Source organism: Xyrauchen texanus, chromosome 22 (genome assembly GCF_025860055.1).
Source record: "Xyrauchen texanus isolate HMW12.3.18 chromosome 22, RBS_HiC_50CHRs, whole genome shotgun sequence".
NCBI lineage: Eukaryota > Metazoa > Chordata > Actinopteri > Cypriniformes > Catostomidae > Xyrauchen > Xyrauchen texanus.
Window position 1 is genome coordinate 2,182,248 of NC_068297.1, and position 24,541 is coordinate 2,206,788.

At 37.1% G+C, this 24,541-nt stretch overlaps 2 protein-coding genes across 2 annotated transcripts in view; one reads left to right on the plus strand and one right to left on the minus strand.

Annotated features, from left to right (window-relative positions):
* Nucleotides 1-24,541, plus strand: part of LOC127662459 (thioredoxin-related transmembrane protein 4-like) — a 115,056-nt gene that overhangs the window by 59,341 nt on the left and 31,174 nt on the right. The gene's annotated exons all lie outside the window — the stretch shown is intronic.
* LOC127662283 (1-phosphatidylinositol 4,5-bisphosphate phosphodiesterase beta-1) overlaps nucleotides 1-24,541 on the minus strand; it is a 77,102-nt gene that overhangs the window by 33,144 nt on the left and 19,417 nt on the right. Inside the window, exons 4-13 of the mRNA XM_052153413.1 lie at nucleotides 17,530-17,670; nucleotides 17,274-17,353; nucleotides 15,162-15,215; nucleotides 14,987-15,062; nucleotides 10,989-11,089; nucleotides 8,349-8,515; nucleotides 4,104-4,250; nucleotides 3,827-3,984; nucleotides 1,738-1,820; nucleotides 1,273-1,357 (exon numbers count right to left, since the gene is read on the minus strand). Of these exons, the coding sequence (XP_052009373.1) occupies nucleotides 1,273-1,357; nucleotides 1,738-1,820; nucleotides 3,827-3,984; nucleotides 4,104-4,250; nucleotides 8,349-8,515; nucleotides 10,989-11,089; nucleotides 14,987-15,062; nucleotides 15,162-15,215; nucleotides 17,274-17,353; nucleotides 17,530-17,670 (1,092 nt within the window). The remainder of the gene's footprint in view (nucleotides 1-1,272; nucleotides 1,358-1,737; nucleotides 1,821-3,826; nucleotides 3,985-4,103; nucleotides 4,251-8,348; nucleotides 8,516-10,988; nucleotides 11,090-14,986; nucleotides 15,063-15,161; nucleotides 15,216-17,273; nucleotides 17,354-17,529; nucleotides 17,671-24,541) is intronic.

Sequence of the window (24,541 nt, forward strand, 5' to 3'; positions counted from 1 at the left end):
TAAAGTCAATTTAACAGTCATTAAAACTTTTTACCATGACATCATCATTTCTTTATTTATACTTTTCAAATGCCTTTAATATATAGATTTTATTATTTTACCCTATTGTTGTTTTTGTTTTGTTTTACCAGACCAAGACTTTCAATTTTAAAATGAAAATCCATCATAAAATTTAGATTTTTTTTTATTAATTTGAATTAAAAAGTAATTAACAGTAATTAATATTACTGTTCATTTTATTACATAAATTACAGTAATAATAATAATAATAATAATAATAATAATAATAAACATACATTACATAATAATATAGTTACAATTACAATTACATTCTTAAACTATAAACTATAATCTAGGAATCTATAAGAATGCAATAAGCAAAATAATTTAATATATAAATAAATAAAATCAATATAAATTATGTGAAAATGATCTATATACCCTTTTCACAAACTGCCCCTCAGTTTTGGCATTATTGTCACAAAATGACCAACAGTTTTGTCCCTTATGAAGGTTTATGAAAAGTTGTGTACTTGGTTACCAAAGACACAAACGTGTCCAGGGGTGAAAATGTCATCAAAATGTTGGGGGGGACAATAAACATAACAATTCTCAAGAGCAATTTTTGAAGGGGTTTTTTGTTGTTGTCCCGTTTGCATTTGTATTATTTTATTTCTTAAACAATTATTTTTAGAATATATCATTATATTATTTACAATACACATATTTTAATGATATTTTAGGGGGACAACCCTCAAATAGGGGGTCCTGACCCCCGACCCGACCCCCTATTTGAGGGTTGTCCCCCCTTTGAACGTGTCAGTAAAGAGCATGCTCATTATGAAATTTGACATGTGATGTGTGGAGAAAGCAATAAAAAAAATGAATATAAGTATTTTCAGCCAAGATGTAATTTTGTAAAATTATGCAAAATGTGTGAAAATGTTTTTTTTTATTATTTATTTATTTTATATATATATATATATATTTGTGTATTTAGGATACATAAAACGAGTCTGCCATTTTATTCCAAAACAAAATTGAATGATGATATGAGACTGTGGTGGAAACGACATTTATTCATGAAGCAATGGCAGCAGTTTTCTGTGTATAACATGTATATCCTCTCTGGACATTACTAGAAAACACATTGAATACACCAGTGAGACTGAAAGGAGTGTTTTAAAGGGAGTTACGTTTGTCTTCTAAAAGTCTCAAATATCTCACAGTTGCAGAAACACCTATAAATGGATTTGGAAATAATAAACTTACAGGATATTTCTCAAGCGGCTCCGTTAAAAGCGCATCCCCAAATATCGATCTGCAATATTCTGCCATCTTGGCTTGTTGTTTGGGACTGTGATTTAAAATAAAAACAAAAAGACCTATGTCATTAAACCGCCATCCTCATTACAACAATGAATAAAAACATGAGTGCTTTGAGACATTTGCGTGCATCTTATTCCTGGAAAAAAACTATTTGTGCACCTGTGATGTTAATAAAATGAAATTCCCTGACTGCGCGCACATCATGTCATCTTTGATTTCATGCAGAAAATAAAGCGAGCGTTCAAGCCACTGATGTGCGTGACATCTCTCGAGAGGACAATGATGACTGCAAACAAATTATGTGTTTCAGAGATGCCTGTAATCACTCTACTCCTTGTTGCCATAGTTGCAGGCAGCCCTGAGGAACAAAAGTACCAGTGGCTGCGGGAGGCGTGCGGCTACACTTACGAGTCCACATGATTCTCGAAGGACAGGATGACGGGAAAAGGAGATGTTTTAAAAGCGCACTCCGCAATGGCTTCAATCACTTCCTGGAATAGAAGAAGATAATTCATTTAAACTGGTTTACTTCAGAGATCTTAACTGTTGGTAAATCATAGGAATGTGAAGAATTTTGATAAAGTATTTTAGTTTATTTAAATTGTTCAATAATGTTTTATAATGCAAATACAATATTAAATTCAGAGCTTATCCAATAGGGATACATATTTTGTTATATTTTAATAGTTTTACTTGCACTATGTACTCTTATTAATTATAAGATAAAACAAAATGAGAATAAAACAAAACAAACACAAATGGAAACAAAGAAAGCAAAGGCAAAAGTTTAAAACTAAATAAAATGTAAAAGACGAGAAAAAGAGAAAATTAAAAAAAATGAAATCAAAAAGGAAATGAAGCTAACAAAAGCAAAATATGAAAACAAATTGCAGCCTAACAAAACAAATGGAAACGAAGTAAACAAAAGCAAAATATTTAAACAAAATGTAAACAAAACAAAACAAATGGAAATAAAAAGAACAAACGCAAACATGGAAACAAAATGAAAACAAAAACAAATGAAAACTAAGCAAACAAAAGTGAAATATGAAACTAAAATGAAAATTATCAAAACAAAGTGAAAAGCTAGCAAAACTAAAAGATGGCAACTAAACAAAACAAAAATGGAAATGAAGCGAACAAAAGCAAAAGACGAAAAAAATGAAAACTAACAAAACAAATTGAAACAAAGTGAACCAAAGCGAAAGATGAAAACAAAACAACAAAAATGTAATGAAGCGAACAAAAGTAAAAGATGAAAAAATGAAAATTTAACTAAATGAAATCAACTGGAAATGAAGCTAACAAAAAAGATGTAAATAAAATTACAACCAATAAAACAAAAACAAATGGAAATGGAAATGAAAGGACCAAAAGCAAAAGATGAAAACAAAACTAAACAAAACAAATGGAAATAAAAAGAACAAACGCAAACATGGAAACAAAATGAAAACAAAAACAAATGAAAACTAAGCAAACAAAAGTGAAATATGAAACTAAAATCAAAAATTATCAAAACAAAAACAAATGGAAATGGAAATGAAAGGACCAAAAGCAAAAGATGAAAACAAAACTAAACTAAACAAATGGAAATAAAGCAAACAAAAGCAAAAGACGAAAAAAAGAAAATTTAACAAAACAAAAAAAATAGAAATGAAAGGAACAAAAGTGAAATATGAAACTAAAATCAAAAATTATCAAAACAAAAACAAATGGAAAAGCTAGCAAAACTAAAAGATCGCAACTAAACAAAACAAAAATGGAAATGAATCGAACAAAAGCAAAAGACGAAAAAAGAAAATGTAACAAAATGAAATCAAATGGAAACAAAAAAAATGGAAATGTAAGGAACAAAAGCAAGAATGCAAACAAAACAAAACAAATGGAAATGAAAGGAAACAAAAGATAAAATCAAAATTAAAACAAGTAGAAAGGAAGCTAAAAAACAAACAAATCTAAACTGAACTGTGGTGTACTAAATCCCTCAAATCTGCCAGTGCAACAACACAAAGTACACTTACATTAGAGATTCATTTTCTGAAAGCAATCCTTAATATGTATTTTGCTTATAAATGTAAATGTATCTTGTGTTGAGGATGTATAGAAATGTTACTGGTATGCTGATTAATATTTTTAGCAACACCGTGTCGACACCTGATGCGAGCAGTGTGGCACGTTGTGTTAAAAGCAACGGAACACATTATAATCAATGATGCTGTCTACACTGGACGGGTCTGTTGCGGCTCGTCGCACCGATAGTAAACGGGTCTCTTGTTTCATTTTGCGCTACACATGCGTCCAGAGTAGACAGCCTCAAGCCGTTGCGTCACATGATGTCAACGGATGCGCCTGGGGTAGGCAGTGTGTGAGTCTACAAGGTCTCTTACAGAAATGTGTCCAAAGGCAGAATATAAAGCATAATATAAAAGTGAAGCACCACTTCACTGAGAGCACTCATGAAATCCCCTTAAGTGTGTCTGTGGAGGGTTTAGTTCACCTTGAAGGAGATCTCAGAAGTCATGGTGAAGCCGTGAGTGATGACGGGTTCCTCCTCTGCTGTACGACCCTTCCAGCAGTCGAGCTCCACACAGCGACAGCCAGACAACAGTGTCTGTCGATACATCTCAACAGAGGAGCTACCTGCGAGCTGACCCGCTAACACACACAGAGACACAAAAACACACCGTTATCAAGTGCCGGTGAAGAATAGAATTGCCGAATTGAAAAACCAGACAGACAGACAGACGATTTGTTTGAGATTGGGGTTGTGTTACCTGTGAGGTATGTGTTGTGCGAGGAGTTGATGAAGTAATGAGACAGGGGGAAGGTCATGTCTTCACTCTGGTCCAGTTTCTCTGGAGGAATCACACTGTTTTCTTCACTTATCAGGTACCTGCCGAAAGCCTCCACGGAGATCTGCCCTGTTACACAATTCAGAATGTTATATGTAATGCATTATAATTAGTCATATATAATCATAATATATTTCACTCAGAAATGTGTCACAATACAGATGTTAAATGCATTGTGAATGCAGTTTCAAGAGAACTAGTTACATTTATAACTATTAGTCCATGAAACGGATCCATTAAAGCGTGTTTATCTTACCCCAGAACAGAATATTTTCACTCTGTTTCTCCATTTTGCCCCTAAAGTAACAACTTGTCTCATTGAGTAAATTAGCACTTCAGTGGCAAACAGACTTCAAATTAGACTCGCTGGAAGATCAGTGTTCCCTAAACAGCAATCACAGTTGAAAGGAAGACAAGGGGGGCAAACGTCCCTTGTGACTAATTCTCACCAGCAGTTTACATTAATTAAACCTATTCTTTGCAGAGCTCGGAAGGCAATTAACCGTGGCCCTTTCTAAGAGCAGAAAGCTGTTGTTCAGACTCAATGAAATGTTTCAGGGTGAGCTCAGTCATGACCGCAGCATTTTCTGTCACTCAAACGCAAACAGCCGTTGATTTGCACACTGAAAATAACACAAACCACCTTGCTGTCTGTGACGAGGGGAGTCAAATGGGTTTTAAAGACTACAATAACCACGCCTGAAATAATTCAGCAAATGTCTTAAATGTCATTGTGCCCCCAAGTTAAAGGGACAATGAAGTGGCGAGAACAGGACAAGATAAGCTGGTTTAGCTTGTTTTTCAGCCTAAACCAGATTGATAAGGCTGAATGACCAGATAAACTAGTTTAAACCAGCATGGTCAGGCTGAGAAACCAGCTAAACCATCTTAAACCAGCATCTTATGATATTGTTTTAAAAACGCCAGGCTGAAAGACAAGCTAAACCATCTTAAAACTGCTTGGCTAGGCTGGAAGACCAGCTAAACGAGCATAACACAAGCTTAGCCAGGATGTAAGACCAGCAACACCAGCTTAAACCAGCGTGGCCAGGCTGGAAAACTAGCTACACCAGCTGAAACATGTTTGACTAGGCTGGAAGGCCAGTTAAACCAATTTAAAGTAGCATGATCAAGATGAGAGACCCGCTGAACCATCTTAGTCCAGCGTTTTTAAAATACTGGTTTTCGAATGCCAGGTTGAGAGACCAGCAAAACCATCTTAAACCTGCTTGGCCAGGATGTAAGAGCAGCTACACCATACTAAATGTCTAGTCAAGTTAAAAGACCAGCTGGTCTGCTGGTCAGGCTAGCCCAAATAAACCATCCTAAACCAGCATGGTCAGGCTGTGAGACCAGCTAAACTAGACTAAACCTGGTTGACAAGGCTGGAGGACCAGCTAAACCAACTTAAACCAGTTTGACATGCTGAGAGACCACTAAACCATCCTAATATACCAGATATATACAGATACCAGATAAACTATTTTAGCCAGGCTGAGAGACCAGTTAACTATCTTAACCCAGTTTGACCATGTTGACAGACCATCTTAAAACCAGCCAAACCAGCAGAACACCAGCTTTACCAGGCTGTAAGGGCAGCAAAATCATCTTAAACCAGAGTGATTATGCTGAAAAACAAGCTAAATCAGCTTAAACCAGATTGATAAGGCTGAAGGACCAGATAAACTAGCTTAAACCAGCATGGTCAGGCTGAAAAACCAGCTAAACCATCTTAAACCAGCATCTTAAGATATTGGTTTAAAAACGCCAGGCTGAAAGACAAGCTAAACCATCTTAAATCTGCTTGGCTAGGCTGGAAGACCAGCTAAACGAGCATAACACAAGCTTAGCCAGGATGTAAGACCAGCAACACCAGCTTAAACCAGCGTGGCCAGGCTGGAAAACTAGCTACACCAGCTGAAACATGTTTGACTAGGCTGGAAGGCCAGTTAAACCAATTTAAAGTAGCATGATCAAGATGAGAGACCCGCTAAACCATCATAGACCAGCGTTTTTAAAATACTGGTTTTCGAATGCCAGGTTGCGAGACCAGCAAAACTATCTTAAACCTGCTTGGCCAGGATGTAGGAGCAGCTAAACCATACTAAACCAGCTTGACCCATCTGGAGGACGAGTTAAACCAGCATGGATAGGCTAAGAGACCAGCTAATCCATCTTAGACCAGGGTGGTTAGGCTTAGAGACCAGCTAAACCTGCTTAAACTAGCTTGATTAGGCCGAAAGACCAGTAAAGCTCCAAAAAAGCCTGGTTAAAGATGCTTTTCAGATTTGTTTCAGACAACATGAATCAAGTTTTCAACATCAATTTAAGGAATTCTGAAAATGATCACTTGGAAACAATCTAATCCTGCCAATGCAGACCATGGTAGCATTGGGCGTTCGTCTGTCCCCTGCCTGTCTCTGAGATTGAACTGAGAAAATAGAGTTGGTAATCCATATGACAGGAAGGTGTCATGCGAGATCCACAAGCTAAATAGCCCAATGATCCTCCTCATCTGTCCCCATCACGGGACCCTCTGGACTCAAATGTGTCTAATCAGTCACCAGTCACAAACTAACGGCTTCCCGCACATTATCATCCAGTGACCTGATCTCCAGTTTGCCCGTGGAGCCTTGCGCTCTGAGAGACATAAATAAACTGGCTTGACTGCAGCCTTGGAAGGCAAGGACTGCAGCGCGGGAGCTACTGTTGCTATGGAAATGAAACTTAAGAGAAAGGTGGGGAACGCTTACATAGAATTGCAATAAAAAAAATACAAATTTAATTCCAAGGCATTCACAACTGGCCAATATACCTTAAAAATAAATCAACCTTTTCAATAAAGTTGGGTGCATAAATTGAATGAGTTTAGATTTCATATTAGTAATATGACATCTTGCTCTTATATGAATGTGACACCTCATGGGAGCGTAATGCAAAATACACAATATTTAATCCTACACAACTAATCATGATAAACAATTATATTCAAGCTGTCTATCAGTGGCCAATATATAAACACCACCAATCTGAGCTAATTCTGCTCTTTGGTTACACTGCGGCATATGTCAACCTTGGATTACCAGCGCCGAGGCGATACGGAGACAACATGATCCAGAGAGTCAATAGTCTGTTCTGGAAGACTAAACCATTTACTGAAAGGAATACTCGCCCTCATGTTGTTCCAAATCTGTATGCTCTTATTTTTTCATGGAACACAAAATGAGACATATATATCCCCTTTTTTCCCAATTTGAAATGCCCGATTCCCACTACTTAGTAGGTCCTCATGGTGGTGCGGTTACTCACCTCAACCTGGGTGTCGGAGGACAAGTCTCAGTTGCCTCCGCGTCTGAGACCGTCAATCTGCGCATCTTATCACGTGACTCGTTGTGCATGACACCGGAGACTCACAGCATGTGGAGACTCATGCTACTCTCCACGATCCACACACAACTCACCACACACCCCATTGAGAACAAGAACCACTAATCACCACCACGAGGAGGTTACTTTATGTGACTCTACCCTCCCTAGCAACCGGGCCAATTTGGTTGCTTTTTTTGGCTGGAGTCACTCAGCACACCCTGGATACGTACTCACGACTCCAGTGGTGACGGTCAGCATCAATACTCGCTGAGATACCAAGGCCCCGACAAAATGAGAAATGTTAAAGACTCTTTACGCATCTCTTTTTCAAACAATGATCATTCCACATCCCAAAAACTCCAAAATGGAATGGTAAATGATCTGCACTTATATAGTGCCTTTTTAACCTTAACGGTATTCAAAGCGCATTACACTGTGACTCATTTACCCATACACACACACACATTCATTGCAAGGTGCTAGCCTGCCATTGGGAGCATCTATGGGTTCAGTGTCTTGCCCAAGGATACTTCGGCATGTGGAGTCGTGAGGGCCGGGAATCGAACCACCAACCCTGTGATTAGTGGCCAAACTGCTCTACCAACTGATGTCACACCATATAATAGTCCCAAGTATTCCATGTCACTTGCACACTATATTAAAAGTCTTCCGAAGTCACCCGAAAACTTTTGTGTTCCACAGATAAAGTCATACAGGTCTGGAATGACGTGGTGCGAGTAAACAATGACAGAACTTTCATTTCGAGCAAATGTATTAAAGAACTAGTTTCAAACAGACCTTTCTGGATCATTCCTGGGTTGGGCTCAAATTTATCCATGAGCAGTTGGGTTTGGTCGGGCTTCAGTGGAGGGTACAAGATCTCATTGAGTCGAGGGTCTCGCTGTTTGTTGTTTATAAAGTCGGTCATTTGATCCATGGTGAGATAGTTTCTGCTCTTCGCACCACTGAATAAAGAGAAAGAGAGATAAATGATTGATGATGGCCTGACAAAGCCTGGTCTAAGAGTTTAACAGGTTAATCAAGTTTAAAAGTCATAGATGGATAGAAACAAGGCAAGAAACAGAGAGAGAGCGTGAGAGAGAGAGAGAGAGAGAGAGAGAGAGAGAGAGAGAGAGAGAGAGAGAGAGAGAGAGAGTTAAAGCAGATTAAAGGCCTTGTTTACATTTCAAAGAGTAGTTTTGGCCTGTTTGAACGATCCGTTATTGCAAGTCTCTTGGGATTTTGAAGAGGTTTGATCGCCCGCTGTGTGAAAACCGTAGTTCTGATTAGTTAGAAAAGTCAGAGCAACTTGAGTAAGAACAGTCTGAAGGTCTGTGCCAAGTTTAGTGGATGTAGCTTGAAAGCTTCAGGATGAGAAACAGTCTGAAATATTGATCTTGGTTAAGGGACTTTGAAAAAATCCTGAAACAGGTCTTTGTCAAGCATGCATAATGGGTCTGTTGCAAAACTTAGTGAGCTGCCTTGTTGTTTCTTCTATGGTAGCATCCTAATGGAGTCATTCAAATAGCGTTCCTCATGCGCAGCGCATGGGAGGCTCGACTCGCGACGTATTTCGATACAGGTGATGCGAGAGGAGCGATGCAATACTCTTATAGGGGTCATTACACGAAGAATCACATTTTCCATTATTTTTTGACATATGGTCATTTTGATTTATGGTCATTGTACCATAAAATCGTACGTTTCAAAACTCAAAACTTCCTCCTCGCTTGGAAAAAGAGCATTTGTTGAACAAGCTGCCAAAATGAGTCGTTCTCTTGTAATGTCACACTGTGGTACACATTTGCATCTGATCGCCTCCACAACAACACATCAATCACATCACATCTGTTCAGCAGTGGCTGCCGTGAAATAATGTAATTCCATTGCGTTATGTTCGCTGGCTGCAATCAAAAACAAACATGCAATGCACGACTAGAATAGTCCAATTGCCGAACAAATGACTTATGAACTGGTCCTTTTAATGAACCATTCCAAATGACTCTTATGAACCAGTTCTTTGGAATGAATCATTCCAAATGACTCTTATGAACCAGTTCTTTGGAATTAATCATTCCAAATGACTCTTATGAACCGGTCCTTTTAATGAACCATTCCAAATGACTCTTATGAACCGGTCCTTTTAATGAACCATTCCAAATGACTCTTATGAACCGGTCCTTTTAATGAACCATTCCAAATGACTCGTATGAACCGGTCCTTTTAATGAACCATTCCAAATGACTCGTATGAATCGCCCTTTAATGAACCATTCCAAATGACTCGTATGAACTGTTACTTTTAATGAACCATTCCAAATTACTCTTATGAACCGGTACTTTTAATGAACCATTCCAAATGAATCTTATGAACCAGTCCTTTTAATGAACCATTCCAAATGACTCTTATGAACCAGTTCTTTGGAATGAATCATTTTAAACGACTCACCAACTCACAAGTTAATGGTTTGAATCAGTCTAACGAATCCTTCGCTCAACAAACTAACTGAATCCAATTATGCAGTTACTCACTTAATGAATCACATGAATCAAAGACATTACTGTCAGTCATATCTGATTTAAAACTTGTGAAATTTAAATTAGTCACTTCACTTGTTATTCATAAGACAATATATATATATTTAAAAATACAAATTTGCAACATAATAAATGATTTATATAAAAAACAAGTCATTTATAAATAATAAAACAGCTAAATATTAAACAACCAATAAGTTACAATAACAATAAAATAAAATAATATTAATATAAATTAAAATATAATAAAAAAAATAATTTTATAAAAATAATTAAAAATAAAATTAAAATGAATCAAAATAATTAAATTAAATTAAATAAAAATAATAAAATACAAATAAAATAAAATAATTAAATAAAATAAAAATAACTAAATTAAATTAAATACAAATTATTAAATAAAAATAAATTAAATAAAAATAATTAAATTAAATAAAAATAATAAAATAAAAATAAAATAAAATAATTAAATTAAATAAAAATAACCAAATTCAATGAAATACAAATTATGAAATTAAAATAAATTAAATTAAAATAATTAAATTAAAATAAAATAATAAAATAAAATAAAATAAAATAAAATAAAATTAAATTAAATTAAATTAAATTAAATTAAATTAAATTAAATTAAATTAAATTAAATTAACTACTGATATACTGGTTGCTATTTCTATACCATTTTAAAAAAAAGCATGTTTAACACTACACATTATCAATAAACACGTCCACTGTAGCATCCTCCAGTTATTGTAGGTGAGAAAATTAGTACACTTTTTTTATTTTCCGAAGAAACCACGTATTAGCTGGTTAGGCCAAAAACTCAGATTAACATGGAAGCAACATCATATATCGTTATCGATCTGAAAACATTTCCAGAGAAACTGATTTGATGAAGACTTACAGATCGGCGAAGATTTGGTTGATCTCAGATCGTGGGCAGAGGTTATTGATGAATGATTTGTAAACTTCATGAGTTAAATCCTCCAGCGGGATTGAGTCATTCTGTGTGGATGAAGAAGAACACACAAACACTGCAATTCATATTCATATATTTATCTTACAAAGTTCAGACAGGTTTTAATAATGACTCTTCAGTCTTACACCAGTGTTACGTGTCTGTGTGCCGACGAATCCATCAAACCTTTGAATCTATTAATCGCATCTATCAATCAAATTACATCTGAAACCCAAAAATGGACGAAGCTGTCGCAGAGCAAATATTACTCAATCTCAACCGTACGCTGTTAGACATCCTTCTCTCGTATTAAACATTCAAGATATTCAAGTGATGCTTTCAGTCTGGATGGCAGTGCCAAAGCCGGCAGCTGATTAATGCTCTGTTGGTCAATATATATATATAAACACACATGAAAGGATCTGAATGCGAGTGAGTCAGATGCGGAGGTCAGCCCAAATAACACGATGATCATTTCTCATTAGCTGCACACCATTCTCTGTGAAGTCCCCTGAGGCCTTTTAACATAACGAAAATCTCCCGTGGCCACCACTCAACCTTTAGATTAGCTTTAAAACAATAATGCAAACAAATGGACTTCACTTCTCGCTGGAATTGAACATGTAAGGTCTGTTTTACACCGCACACGTAAGTGAAGCAGAATAACTCTAACAGCAGGTTTGCAATGAGCTTTACACAGAAAACAAAGACAAAGTGGTTTCTGGGTTACCACATTGAGTAATATAGCATCCATACATTGTTATCGGGAGTCGGCCATTGAGAGTGATTATAATGATCATTACATTAGGACGTGGACCATATTTACACTGTATTGGGTCAATGACGTGCAGCTCATTTTTGTCTCATTTAAATTTTTTGGTCTAATCTTATAAAATATGCAAAACTGCATCATTAAAAACATGATACTAGAGGTGTATTGCATAGAAGTCATTTTGATAATGTTCTGTGTGATAAGTAATATTGTTATATTTAAAAAACATTTTGTCATGTCATTTTGTTTTTTATGTGACAAAAAAAATAAAAATAAATAAAAAATAAAAACAGAAATACAAACTGGACCCCTTTAGACCCTCATGACTGTGTGAAATAATAATAAAACAAATATAAACAATATATTTTGACATTTTAATGAAAAGGCACACTGTGTTCAGGACAAATGGTTTAACCCTTACAAAACGTCTAAATAATTTACCTTAAAAAATATGTTTAAAAACTTTGTTGAAATGATCGATTAAGTTATACATACTCGCGTATATTCAAGGTGCAAAGAAAGTATTTCAATAAATTATACTTGATGGTTACACAACATGACATTTTAAAGTCTAAACAAAATCTGTGGAAAAAAGCTTTAAATTGTTCATTTTAATTATTGCATTAACTCTGATAACATGAATTAATGCACTAATCTGAACTAACATGAAATAATAATGACCACATTGTTTCTGATACGCCCCCTTTTTAAGCTTAATCCATGACAATGACATACCTGAACTTAAATGGTTGTATTTACGGGACCCTTTGGAGTACGGACACAGTTGTAGTGTCTTTTGAAAGAAGACAATTTGGGGTTTATTTCTCAAGTTTCAGAATTAATATATGTTGTTATTTTTTAAAGTTAGATAAGCTGAAGTTTATAGTAATGGAAATATTTTGTGCTGAACATGTTTTTATAATGTAAATAAATCAATAATAAAAGTGCCAAGACACTCCAGAAATACAATGTTCTCAAAGTCTCGAGTCTAAAGAAGTTACGTTTCAAATCTGAAAATGATTTAATAATAAATGAGTTCCTGCAGCTTTAATGTCTGTAAAATCTCTGGAAGTGTTCAGAGTAAAATTAAGCTCCGCCTCTCAAGACGACACTAAATCTGACGGCACTGCTCGACTATTATGAATAAAACAATGCCACATTTTTAAAAATAGACTTTGGAGACGGGCTTGTTTTGTTTATGGGACTCTAATATATCAGATCATAAACAGTTTTACAACATGAATGCTGCTCAGATTGCAGTTTGATGAAGAACGATGACGAAGGCGAGATCTCATGTAAACAATGGAGAATATATCAATATTTCTCACATTTATTACTCTTATGGACAAAAAGTGCGATGAACGCTTGTCATGGACGATTGACTCAAGTGTGTTGAACTGGATTCATCTGGCGATCATGTTTTCATAATAAAAGTCCTGTTTTGATATCGCATGTATTCATAATAAAAGTCCTGTTTTGATATCGCATGTTTTCATAATAAAAGTCCTGTTTTGATATCGCATGTTTTCATAATAAAAGTCCTGTTTTGATATCGCATGTTTTCATAATAAAAGTCCTGTTTTGATATCGCATGTTTTCATAATAAAAGTCCTGTTTTGATATCGCATGTTTTCATTTGTACTCCTGCACAAATAACTCAATTGCTGTTTCTGGAGGATTGCTGTCATGAAACAGAGATCGGATATCAATGTTGAACCCTTTGACCTTTGAAAAGATGTATCATGTGTTAACATTCATTACATTTATAGACGGTAAATTATATATTAAATGTAAACAGTGTGACGTCACTCCCGAGTGTGGTGAAATTGTGTATCAACAGTTTAAATAACATCAACAAAGATAAATCAAATATATTTTTCATTGTTAGTTAGTTTTACCTAATGCATTAACTAATGTTAATAAATACAAGTCTTACCAAATTGCTTGTAATGTTCCTAATTTGTAATTCATTTTAAATGAAAGAGTCTGCTCGATGACTAAATGTTAAATCAACTAGATTTTTTAAAGATTTCTCATTTATATTATCTCTGAAAATATTCAAGCCCCCAGTGAGGAAAACTCTGTAAAACAAGGAATGGAAATAAAAAGGAAATGTAGTCATAAAGTAGTTATAAAGTAGTCATAAAGAAGTTATAAAGTAGTTATAAAGTAGTTATAAAGTAGTCATAAAGTAGTCATAAAGTAGTCATAAAGTAGCCAAAGTAGTTATAAAGTAGTTATAATCTAGTTATAAAGTAGTCAAAGTAGTTATAAAGTAGTTATAATGTAGTTATAAAGTAGTCAAAGTAGTTATAAAGTAGTCATAAAGTAGTTAAAGTAGTTATAAAGTAGTCATAAAGTAGTTATAAAGTAGTCATAAAGTAGTCAAAGTAGTTATAAAGTAGTTATAAAGTAGTCATAAAGTAGTCAAAGTAGTTATAAAGTAGTTATAATGTAGTTATAAAGTAGTCAAAGTAGTTATAGTCATAAAGTAGTCAAAGTAGTTATAAAGTAGTCATAAAGTAGTTATAAATTAGTTATAATGTAGTTATAAAGTAGTCAAAGTAGTTATAAAGTAGTTAAAGTAGTTATAAAGTAGTCATAAAGTAGTTAAAGTAGTTATAAAGTAGTCATAAAGTAGTTATAAAGTAGTCATAAAGTAGTTATAAAGTAGTCATAAAGTAGTCAAAGTAGTTATAAAGTAGTTATAAAGTAGTCATAAAGTAGTCAAAGTAGTTATAAAGTAGTTATAATGTAGTTATATAGTCAAAGTAGTTATAAAGTAGTCATAAAGTAGTTATAAATTAGTTATAAACTGCTTAAATAATTTGGATGTGTGCCTGTAAAAACAAGAGAGATGTCTTTTTCAGTTCAAAAAATTTGTTAATTTGCTCTATTATTTTATGCTGCTTTATAAAAGCATGTATTGCTAAAGATAGAGTTGATAAATAGTTTTATAATAAATGTGACAATTTTGCTATGCACAGCACAAGGTTAAGTTAAGGTTTTTAATGAATGAAAAAAGATGCCAATTGTCAATCTCAAATGTCAGTGCACTTTGATTCAATTGGACACATTTTCTGTAAAGGAGATACAGTCACTTCCTGTAGAAACATGATGACTTCCTGTCTTCCAGCAGGGATCTGGAGTGATTATCTGCACATATGCTCACCCGGCCAGATGGAAGATTACAGCTCTCCAGCGCCGTCTCCACACGCTTACGGTCAGCCGAAAACATACGGAATATGCTTGAAAAAAGAGAGGGAAATATTTGGAGGATTAAAATCTAGCAAGAGTCTCGCTTTCGGATGTATCGCGAGAGTTAGAGGTGAAAACAGTTCTCTTACTTTTTCACAGGGATTCGCCCCTCTTGATTGGGCTGCAGCTTGAGTCTCGTGTAACTGGTGATGAAAAAAACAGTTTAATGAAAACAAGATTCATGGGCAAATCTCACAAAAACATGTCCAGGGCACAAGAGTTCAAATTAAGAATGATATTTAGCATTAAATGTGCACTCAGACATGTTTTGAAGTATTTCAAAGTATGGCTTACACTGACACCTAGTGGCCTGGATGCTGCATCATTCAAACGCAGTCGTCTCCAGTTACCAGTTGTAGAAATTCACAATGCACAGTAAACCGGGATTCATTTAATCCATAAATGGAAGAGTCCAATAAAAGAGCAGTTGCTGAGATTAAGCAAGTTGTATTCGGCTGGACGTGTGACGCCCCCCATGAGGGCCCCCCCCTGCTCCAGCACTGATTTTATACACATGTTTCAAAATTACTATTCATTTCTTTAGGAGTAAAACTTTTTAAATGAGGGAAAACATTAGTGAGTGCACCTTTAAGAAAATGAGGACCATTAAGATTTTTAGCTCTGTGAAATTATTAAAAATTATGACATTTAAAAGTCATGACAATTAAGTATACTTCCCAGTATTGTCTTATCTCTGAATGTTTTACTTTTTTGTTATTTTGTCATTTTCATTATTCTCAAAAGTGACTCAGATTAGATTCTGAGTGCTGTAATATTGTCATTTTTGCATACAATAAAAATTAAATAAAAAAATACGGTGATAGATTTTAATTATTTTTTGGTTACACTTTACATTAAGATTGCATTCATTAAAATGAACAAACAATAAACGATATTAGTTTTTTTTAGCACTTATTTATCTTGGTAAAAGTTCATTTCATTTTTACCATTTTATTATAATTATTAACATTAATAAAGATGAATTAATTATGTAAAAAAAAATATATTCATATATATATATTTATTGGATATATTGTTCATTGTTAGTTCATTATACTAATGTATTAACTGATGTTAACAAACAGAACCTTACTGTAAGTCTTAAAATGTACATTTACATAAAATCAACATTAAAGTATTGTGAATGAGATTTTTGTGCATTATGGAAATGTAATATTTTTCGGGGGGGTGGGGGGGGGATTAATAGCCAGTAAAATATAAAGACATTTTTTAAAAGAATTTTAAAGCTTCATTTCAGCAATATACAGTACACTATGTGTGTGTGTGTGTGTGTGTGTGTGTGTTTATATATGTATGTGTGTTTGTGTGTGTGTGTTTATATATGTATGTGTGTTTGTGTGTGTGTGTGTGTTTATATATGTACGTGTGTGTGTGTGTTTATATATGTATGTGTGTGTGTGTGTGTGTGTTTATATATGTATGTGTGTGTGTGTATGTGTGTGTGAGAGAGTATGAGTGGGTGTGTGTGTGTGTGAGAGTATGAGTGTGTGTGTGTGTGTGTGTGTGTGAGTGTGTGTGTGTGAGTGTATGTGTATGTGTGTGTATGAATGTGTGTGTGTGTGTGTGTGTGTGTATGTATGGGTTTGTGTGTGTGAGTGTGTGTGTGTCTGAGTGTGTGTGAGTGTATGTGTGTGTGTGTATGAGTGTGTGTTTGTGTATGAGTGTGTGTGCGTGTATGAGTGTGTGTTTGTGTATGTGTGAGTGTGTGTGCGCGTGTGCGTATGTGTGAGTGTGTGTGTGTGTGTGTATGTATGGGTTTATGTGTGTGAGTGTGTGTGAGTGTGAGTGTGTGTGTGTGTGTGTATGAGTGTGTGTGCGTGCGTGTGTGTGTATGAGTGTGTGTGTGTGTGTGTGTGTGTGTGCATGTGTGTCTATACTGGATGTGTGCGTTCTGGTGCACTATGGCTGCCGTCGCATCATCCAGGTGGTTACTGCACACTGGTTGTGGTTGAGGAGATTTCCCCTATACTATATAAAGCATTTTGAGTGCCTAGAAAATTGCTATACAAGTGTAAAGAATTATTATTATTTTTATTATTATATACTGTATATATATATATATGTATATATTATGACTCAAAGCACAACATTTTTTAATGCCATAAATAGTAATGCAACAAGCAGAAAAAAAGTCTGGGCAGGTGAACACTAACTGATTTAATACATGTACAGGTACTCACACTTTTTCCAGACACGTTTCTCTGCCCATGTTTTGAGCGAGTAGGTTGGACGCCAGACTAAATAGCTCTTCTGCCCACTCCTGTATGGATGACAAATCAGAAGCGGAAAAAAAATCATTTTCATTAAAGCAAATCGGGTCAAGTACCCTGACCGAAATGAATACTGTAGAAGTACCTCAATGAGAGGAACACATCGCGATACACTCACTATTAAATGTTTAAAGGCAGTGTACATCATGAATGCTAATGGACATACCTTGGTGACGTCCTCCTGGAAGGCCATGAAGTTCAGGTATTGGATGTTGACCATGTCGGGTCCCGTCACAACCGTCAACATCCGGTTCTCGATCCGCCCCACAAGATTCCCCACATCCAGCAGCTCTCTGAGCTTGGCTTCCTGAGGGAACAGAATAATGCCTCAGTGCCGTCAAACATCTCCGAATAAGCCACTAAGCCTCTTTACAGCTGCTTAACTGTTGTTGTGATTTCATCCACAACCATTCCCACGAGCTCTTCTATCTGTACATTAAAGACACCTTCTGAGCTGCCAAGCACCTGAAGCTGATGAAAAACACTACGCAGATGCATTACACACCCAGAACAGTATCTATAGGATATTCTTCATTCCTCTCAAGGCTCCTTGAGAGGGTTCGGGGACCAAAAAGTAAGAAAAGAAAATAAATATGTTTTATTGCGCTTTTTAAAGAGTGGTTGGAAATCATGAGATTAAACATCCATCCATTGCGGTTTGTCCTTTGCAGGGTCACAGGTAGTGCTGGAGCCTATCCCAGCTGTCCCGGGCCAAAGGCAGGGAAAGACCCTGGACAGGTGGCCATCACAGGGCAACACACACAGACATACACATTCATACTCTCACCTACGGGCAAATTAGGGTCTCCAATTAACATAACCAGCATGTCTTTTTGGACTAGGGGGGACCCAGAGGAAACCAACACGAACACGGGGAGAACATGCAAACTCCACACAGAAAGGCTCAGTTGAGCCAGGACTCAAACCCGGGTGTGACGGTTTCTTGCTGTGAGGCGTTAGTGCTAAAAAATGTCAAAAATGTGTCTAGCGGTTTTAGCTTGCTCGCTGGAAGTTATGAGGACATTTTCTCAGAGAAGCTGCTTTAGAACAATATTTATTGTGAAATGTTACATTAACATTACTCTAATGGTGTGTTCACATACAACACGAAGCAAGCATATCGCGCGGCACGATTACATACAAAATCAACGCAAAGATGCGAATAGACGCGACTCGAACGTGCAAAATCGCTTCATTAGCGTATTCGTGCTAGTTCAAATTTTTCAACTCGAGCGAGAAATTTGCTTGACGCGTTGCCGCGAAAGCCTATCAGCATTGAGATTGTATGGATGTCACTGCCGTAGTAGCAGAAGAAATCGGGAAAAATGGATGTAAACATTGTTGTAGCGGTGTGTGGGCACCCGGAATTGTATGACACAACGTCATACATGTACAGAGACCGAACGATAAAAGACATTGCTTGGAAGAACGTGAGCAAGGAAGTTGGACTACCTGGTAAGTTCTGAAAATATGCGCGACTACCAGCTATTGGTTGTACTTTAATATGAACCAAGTCGTAGAAGCCCCTCATCCTGTCCTTTTCCAGAAGAGAACGGGGAATACTCACGGGTTTGCGTTACTCGCGTGAACACGAGTTTAAACCATAGACTGTAAAAAAAGATGGACGACGCCCCTTCGCTCTTTTCCATTGGTGAGAACTGAAGCCACCAGTGTCCCGATATGGCGCTGACATCTTGGGACTTGAGTCTGCGCAGTTGCGATTTCGGGACCAGACCAGCGCAGTAGTGAGCAGGAAGTAAAGTCGTGAAATCAAGGCCCCACCCTCACTCTTGCTGGATCAATCGCAAGCACACGCCCCTGCACTTTTGACTTTTGACTTATGACGGTTTGAAATAATTAATTATAGAAATTTAGATGTTACATTTAAAGCTCCAATCTCCTCAGTCCTCCGAAGATCCCGAAAAAAAGTCAGTTGGTGCTTCAGTGACTACTTCGCTCAGAGAACCTGTCAATCACAGCTGTCAATCATGATGTCACAGCAGCGTTTTATAGCATCAAATAACTAAAAACAAACTTATTTTGAAAACAAACACTTGAAATGACATCAACGTGATAGAAACGACAGTAAATGACAGAAACTATCTTTGGAAAAAAGATATGTGAAGTGTAATTTAATTGTTTAGTTGGTCTCACGTCCCGTTGAATAACATGGGGAGGCGGGGCTTATGACCTATACTAGGACCAGTCACCGGGGGGGCGATCGAGACATTTTGGCTTCACTTTTGAGGGCTTGTGCGGCACACTTGGTTTAAACACACATTTATAATCAAGCGGCCAATCTCGCGCGAGCAATGTGAGGCAAAAATTTTCTTCGCGTTTTGTGAGTGAACGCATAAGAGCATATAATAACATTCTAAGAAAAAGGACACAGTGGAAACTTAATACAAAGTAAATATTTTTAAGATACTATTTTAATTAATTATTTTGGCTTTAGTACAAAAGCAATATAAAAGCAATTTTTTTAATTTCATTAACATATATAATATGTTTTGTGTTATATATGATTATAATTTCTGGTTTACTATTTTTCTCACACAGTAAAAAATTGGATTTTATACATGAATATAAAAAGGGGGTCCCTCACAAGGATACCATTATATTTGGGGGGCCTTGGCTTTGCAAAAATTTATGAGACTCGATTTAATTAATAACTGAATTTCTATCAAATGTGTAGTTGCAACGTTTTGGCTTCATGAGGTAGAACAGGGGCCGGTTGCATAAAACTGTTTTAGACTAGTCTTACTAGTTAGTCGTCTAAAATGTGGTCTTAATTTTTTCAGTCAATTGCATAAAAACTTCAGTCTAATTAAAGACCAAAATGTAAGACAGCACACCTCAGGCTAACTTTTGTTTGTTTTGTTTTGTCAGCTGAGCCAGTGGGGGCTGAAAGGGGCTTGAGTTGAGACTTGGTTGAAGACATTGACTTCAAAAATGGTAACAAAATGTTGTGTTTTTAATTATTTGGGTTAAATCACTAAATGTGTTCATTAAAATACATTTTGAAGCATTGTAGTCCTCTAATAAGCAAATATTCTCAGCGAATAAAAAATGTATTGAGCGTCCACTGTCGGCCATTTTTTTTTAAGCTGTTCAGTGTCTTATTTTTCCCACAATGCAATGCAAATTACACCGTCTTACTAAAGACAACTGTGAGCTTGTTTTATGCAACAGGCTTTCTATGGCGTCTTTAGCTAGTCAAACTAATTGTTAGATGCAGTCTTCAGTTAATTGCTATGTTTATGCAACCGGCACCTGATTATTTGCTTTCAAATATTTTCAGAGGACCTTGAGTAAATGCTGTTTTAAAAAATGTCTTATTTTAATTGTAGCAATTTTGCATAGGTCTTAATCGTTAAATTCAGGGCTGGACTGGTAATCTGGCGTACCGGGCATTTTCCCAGTTGGCAGATGCACTTTGATGCCGATCATGGGCAGACTGGCCATCGGGAGAACCGAGCGGGCCGTTGGGTCAGCCACGAAACATGCCGAGTGGGCCACGATTAGCTAAAATGACCTGCCGTGTTATGCAGAACGAACCAAGAAACGGCAGCGCGATATGCAGAAAAGGACAGCGAACACCCCCCTTCTGCACGCAACAACTTTTGGCTCAACAGCCCCCCCCCCCAACCCCCGCTCAACATCTTTTGGGCCAGTTGCTACGTAAAATCCCAAGCCGATTCCTCTTCCCAGTCCAGCCCTGATTAAATTGTATTATTGGCATAATATCGGACATTGATCGCCCACACTGATCCACCACTCATTTCTAACGACAGTTTTGACTGTGCTTGTTGCAACGCTTTCAATGGCTGCTGCTTTAACTCTGAAGGACACATGCAATGCTGCCTTAGATTTTGGCCAGAAATTAGACATTGGTTTGGAAAAGCTGTTCAGGTAGAAGCAGATCTACTATCTCATGTGTTCTCCTACAAGCGTCACTCCTGGTGCATGCAGCTGTGCAACAGGTGTGTTCCACTCGATCAGCTGCCAGCAGGTAATTATAACCAATCGCAACGACTCCACAATCAAGCTCTGATGTGCTGAGTGCTCTCTGAGACACGGCAGAACCAATGCTTGAACAAATAGAATCAAGTGTAAAAAAACCACAGTGAGCAACAAAATCCCAAAGTTGCACATGAGCATATCATGTGAAAAAAAAGGCACTCAATTGCAAATTTTGGGGGCAATAAAATGCTCCATAGAATTAGAATGTACCTCCACCTAAACTGTAAAAGCGTTTATTAATTAAGTAAATGAGGTAACTTGGGATGATGACCTTAAAGTGCTTCAGATAACATAAATGTCCTCCAGACAGTTGGGACTCATGTGCACTGGTAAACGATGTAAATCTTGATGATTAAATGAGAAATTAAAATGTCATGACTCAGTTAAACAGATGCTCTGGGGGAGATGCCAATGATATTTTAAGGAGATTAAAACAATTATAAAAAAATTGTACATCAAGAACATCCAGAACAGATGTACTACTGATGCTTGCTTAAACCTTCACAACCTCAAACCCTTCAGAAACCCATCTAGAAACCACCAAAAACACCTTAGCAACAGCCAAGCACCTTAACAACAGCAACACCTGCATAACAACGTTCCCTGACACTGTATCAGTTTGTTTTTTTAAGGGTAAAAGAATAGCTTACTGCCCATTTTTTATATGGAAAAAGAAAAGATAAATATCATACAAGCATGTAGACGACATCTATTCGCACACATCTGTCCAGTTCACGCAGAAGTTAAAGAGTGAATTTAATATTCAATAAGTGGATGATTTATTCATGCGAAATTCAGAGCTCAGTACACACAGCGCTGTTCACTAATGAAGCCATGTCGTCTGTCATGCTGTCGCAGGAAACTGCTTTAAATAAAAGCGTAACAGTGGTCTGAGCGTGCTGTCGCCAACGGCCCCGGGGCCAGAATGGAGACATGAGACATGTTTACTAGAGGAACATCCCACTGATGCTGGTCTGAACATCTGGAATTCCTGGTTAACTGAGCATTATTGAAACACTATTTATACAGGAAAATAAACTATTCTTAAAAAATAAAAAAATGTAATTGTTCCATGTGGTTGCTAGATCATTGCTTAGAGGTTGCTAGGAGGTTCTGAGTGGTTGTTAGAATGTTCTGAATGGTTGCTAGTGTGTTCCGGGTGGTTGCTAGGGTTTTTTGTGCAGTAGCAAAATTGTTCCAGATGACTGCTTGGGTGTTCCGAGTGCTTGCTTGGGCATTGCTAAGTAGTTGCTAGGGTGTTCTGGTTGGTTGATAGGTTGTTTAGAGTGGTTGCTAGGGCATTGCCAAGTGGTTGCTAAAGTGTTCCAGGTGGTTGCTAGAACATTGCTAAGAGGTTGCTAGGTTGTTCCGAGTAGTTGATAGGGTGTTCAGAGTGGTTGCTAGGGCATTGCCAAGTTGTTGCTGCGGTGTTCCTGGTGATTGCTAGTGCATAGCTAATTGGTTGCTAGGGTGTTCAGAGTGGTTGCTAGGGCATTGCCAAGTGGTTGGTGTGGTGTTCCAGGTGGTTGCTAGATCATTGCTAAGAGGTTGCTAGGGTGCTCCGAGTGGTTGCTAGGGCATTACTGAGTTGTTTCTAGGGTATTCCGGTTGCAAGATCATTGCTTAGAGGTTGCTAGAGCATTGCTAAGTGGTTGCTAGGATGTTCCAGGTGACTGTTAGGGTGTTCTGGGTAGTTGCAAGGGCATTGCTAAGTGGTTGCTTAAATCTGGCTCGGGATGGGGAAGTTTGGGGCCCTCTGCTGGAGCTGCTGCCCCAGCGACCCGACTTCGGGTAAGCAGTTGAAGATGGATGGACAAGAAGAAGAAATTGACTCTTTCCTTATTTATTTAAAAAAAAACAGCAAACATCATGGTTATAGTAAGACACTTATAATGGGAGTGAATGGGTCCAGTCCAAAAACATTGCACTACACAGTTTCAAAAGTATAGCCACAAGATGTAAACAACATATGTTTTAGCATAATTTTGTAGAAATTATTATTTTTGATAAAACTTATGCCACATATGCTGTTGATCGACCTTAACTTGTATTTAATATTCCTTTAATACAAGGGTAAAAAATAGCTGCCACAAAGCTATTGTGTTGAGGGTGGTTTATAGATGGTATGCAGTTGCTAAGGTGTTCTGGGTGGTTTCAAGGTGGCTGTTAGGGTGCCTTGGGTGGCTGCTATGACATTGCAAGAATGTTTTGGGTTGTTGTTAAGGTCTTCTGATGGGTTTATGCCACATTGCTATGCCGTAGCTAAGGGGTGGGTAGTTTTCAGGTGGCTGCTAGTCAGTTGCTGGGGTTTAGCAACTACTAGTGGTTGCTAGTGTGTTCTGGTAGCTTCTATATTGTTGTTATGTGGTTGCTAGGGTGTACTTGGTGGTTGCTTGGGCACTGTAAGATGGATGCTAAAGTGTTTTAAATGGTTGGTACAGGTAGGGTGATGCTACGTGGTTGCTAGGGTGTTTTGGGTGGTTTCTAGTTGGTTATAATGTGGTTGCCAAGGTCTACTGGATGGTTGCTAAAGTATTCTAGATGGTTGGCAAGGTGATTCTAGGGGGTTGCTAGGGTGTTATGTGTGGTTTCAGGTGGTGTACTTGGGGGTTGTTAGGGCATTGCAAGATGGATGATAAAACTGTTTAAAATGGTTCATAGGGTGATGCTAGGTGGATGCTATGGTGTTCTGAGTGGTTTATATGTTGTTGCTAGGGTCTACTGGGTTGTTAGATGGTTTTTAGGGTAATGCTAGGGTGTTTTGGGTGGTTTGTAGGTGGCTGCTAAGGTGGACTGGGTGGTTGCCAAGCCACTGCAAGACGGTTGATAAAGTGTTTTGGGTGATGCTAGGTGGTTATGAGTGGTTTCAGGGTGGTTGCTATGTAGTTGCTGGGGTGTACTGGGTGGTTGTTAGGGCATTGTAAGATGATTGATAAAACTGTTTTAGCTGGTTCATGTGGTGATGCTAGGTGGTTGCTAGGTTGTTCATAGTGGTTCCTAAAGTGTTTTAGATGGTTGGAACAGGTAAGGTGATGCTAGGTGGTTGCTAGAGTGTTCTAGGTGGTTTTTAGGTAGTTGCTATGTTATTGCTGGGGTTTACTGGGTAGTTGCTATGGCTTTGCAAGATGATTGATAAAACTGCTTTTGCTGGTTCA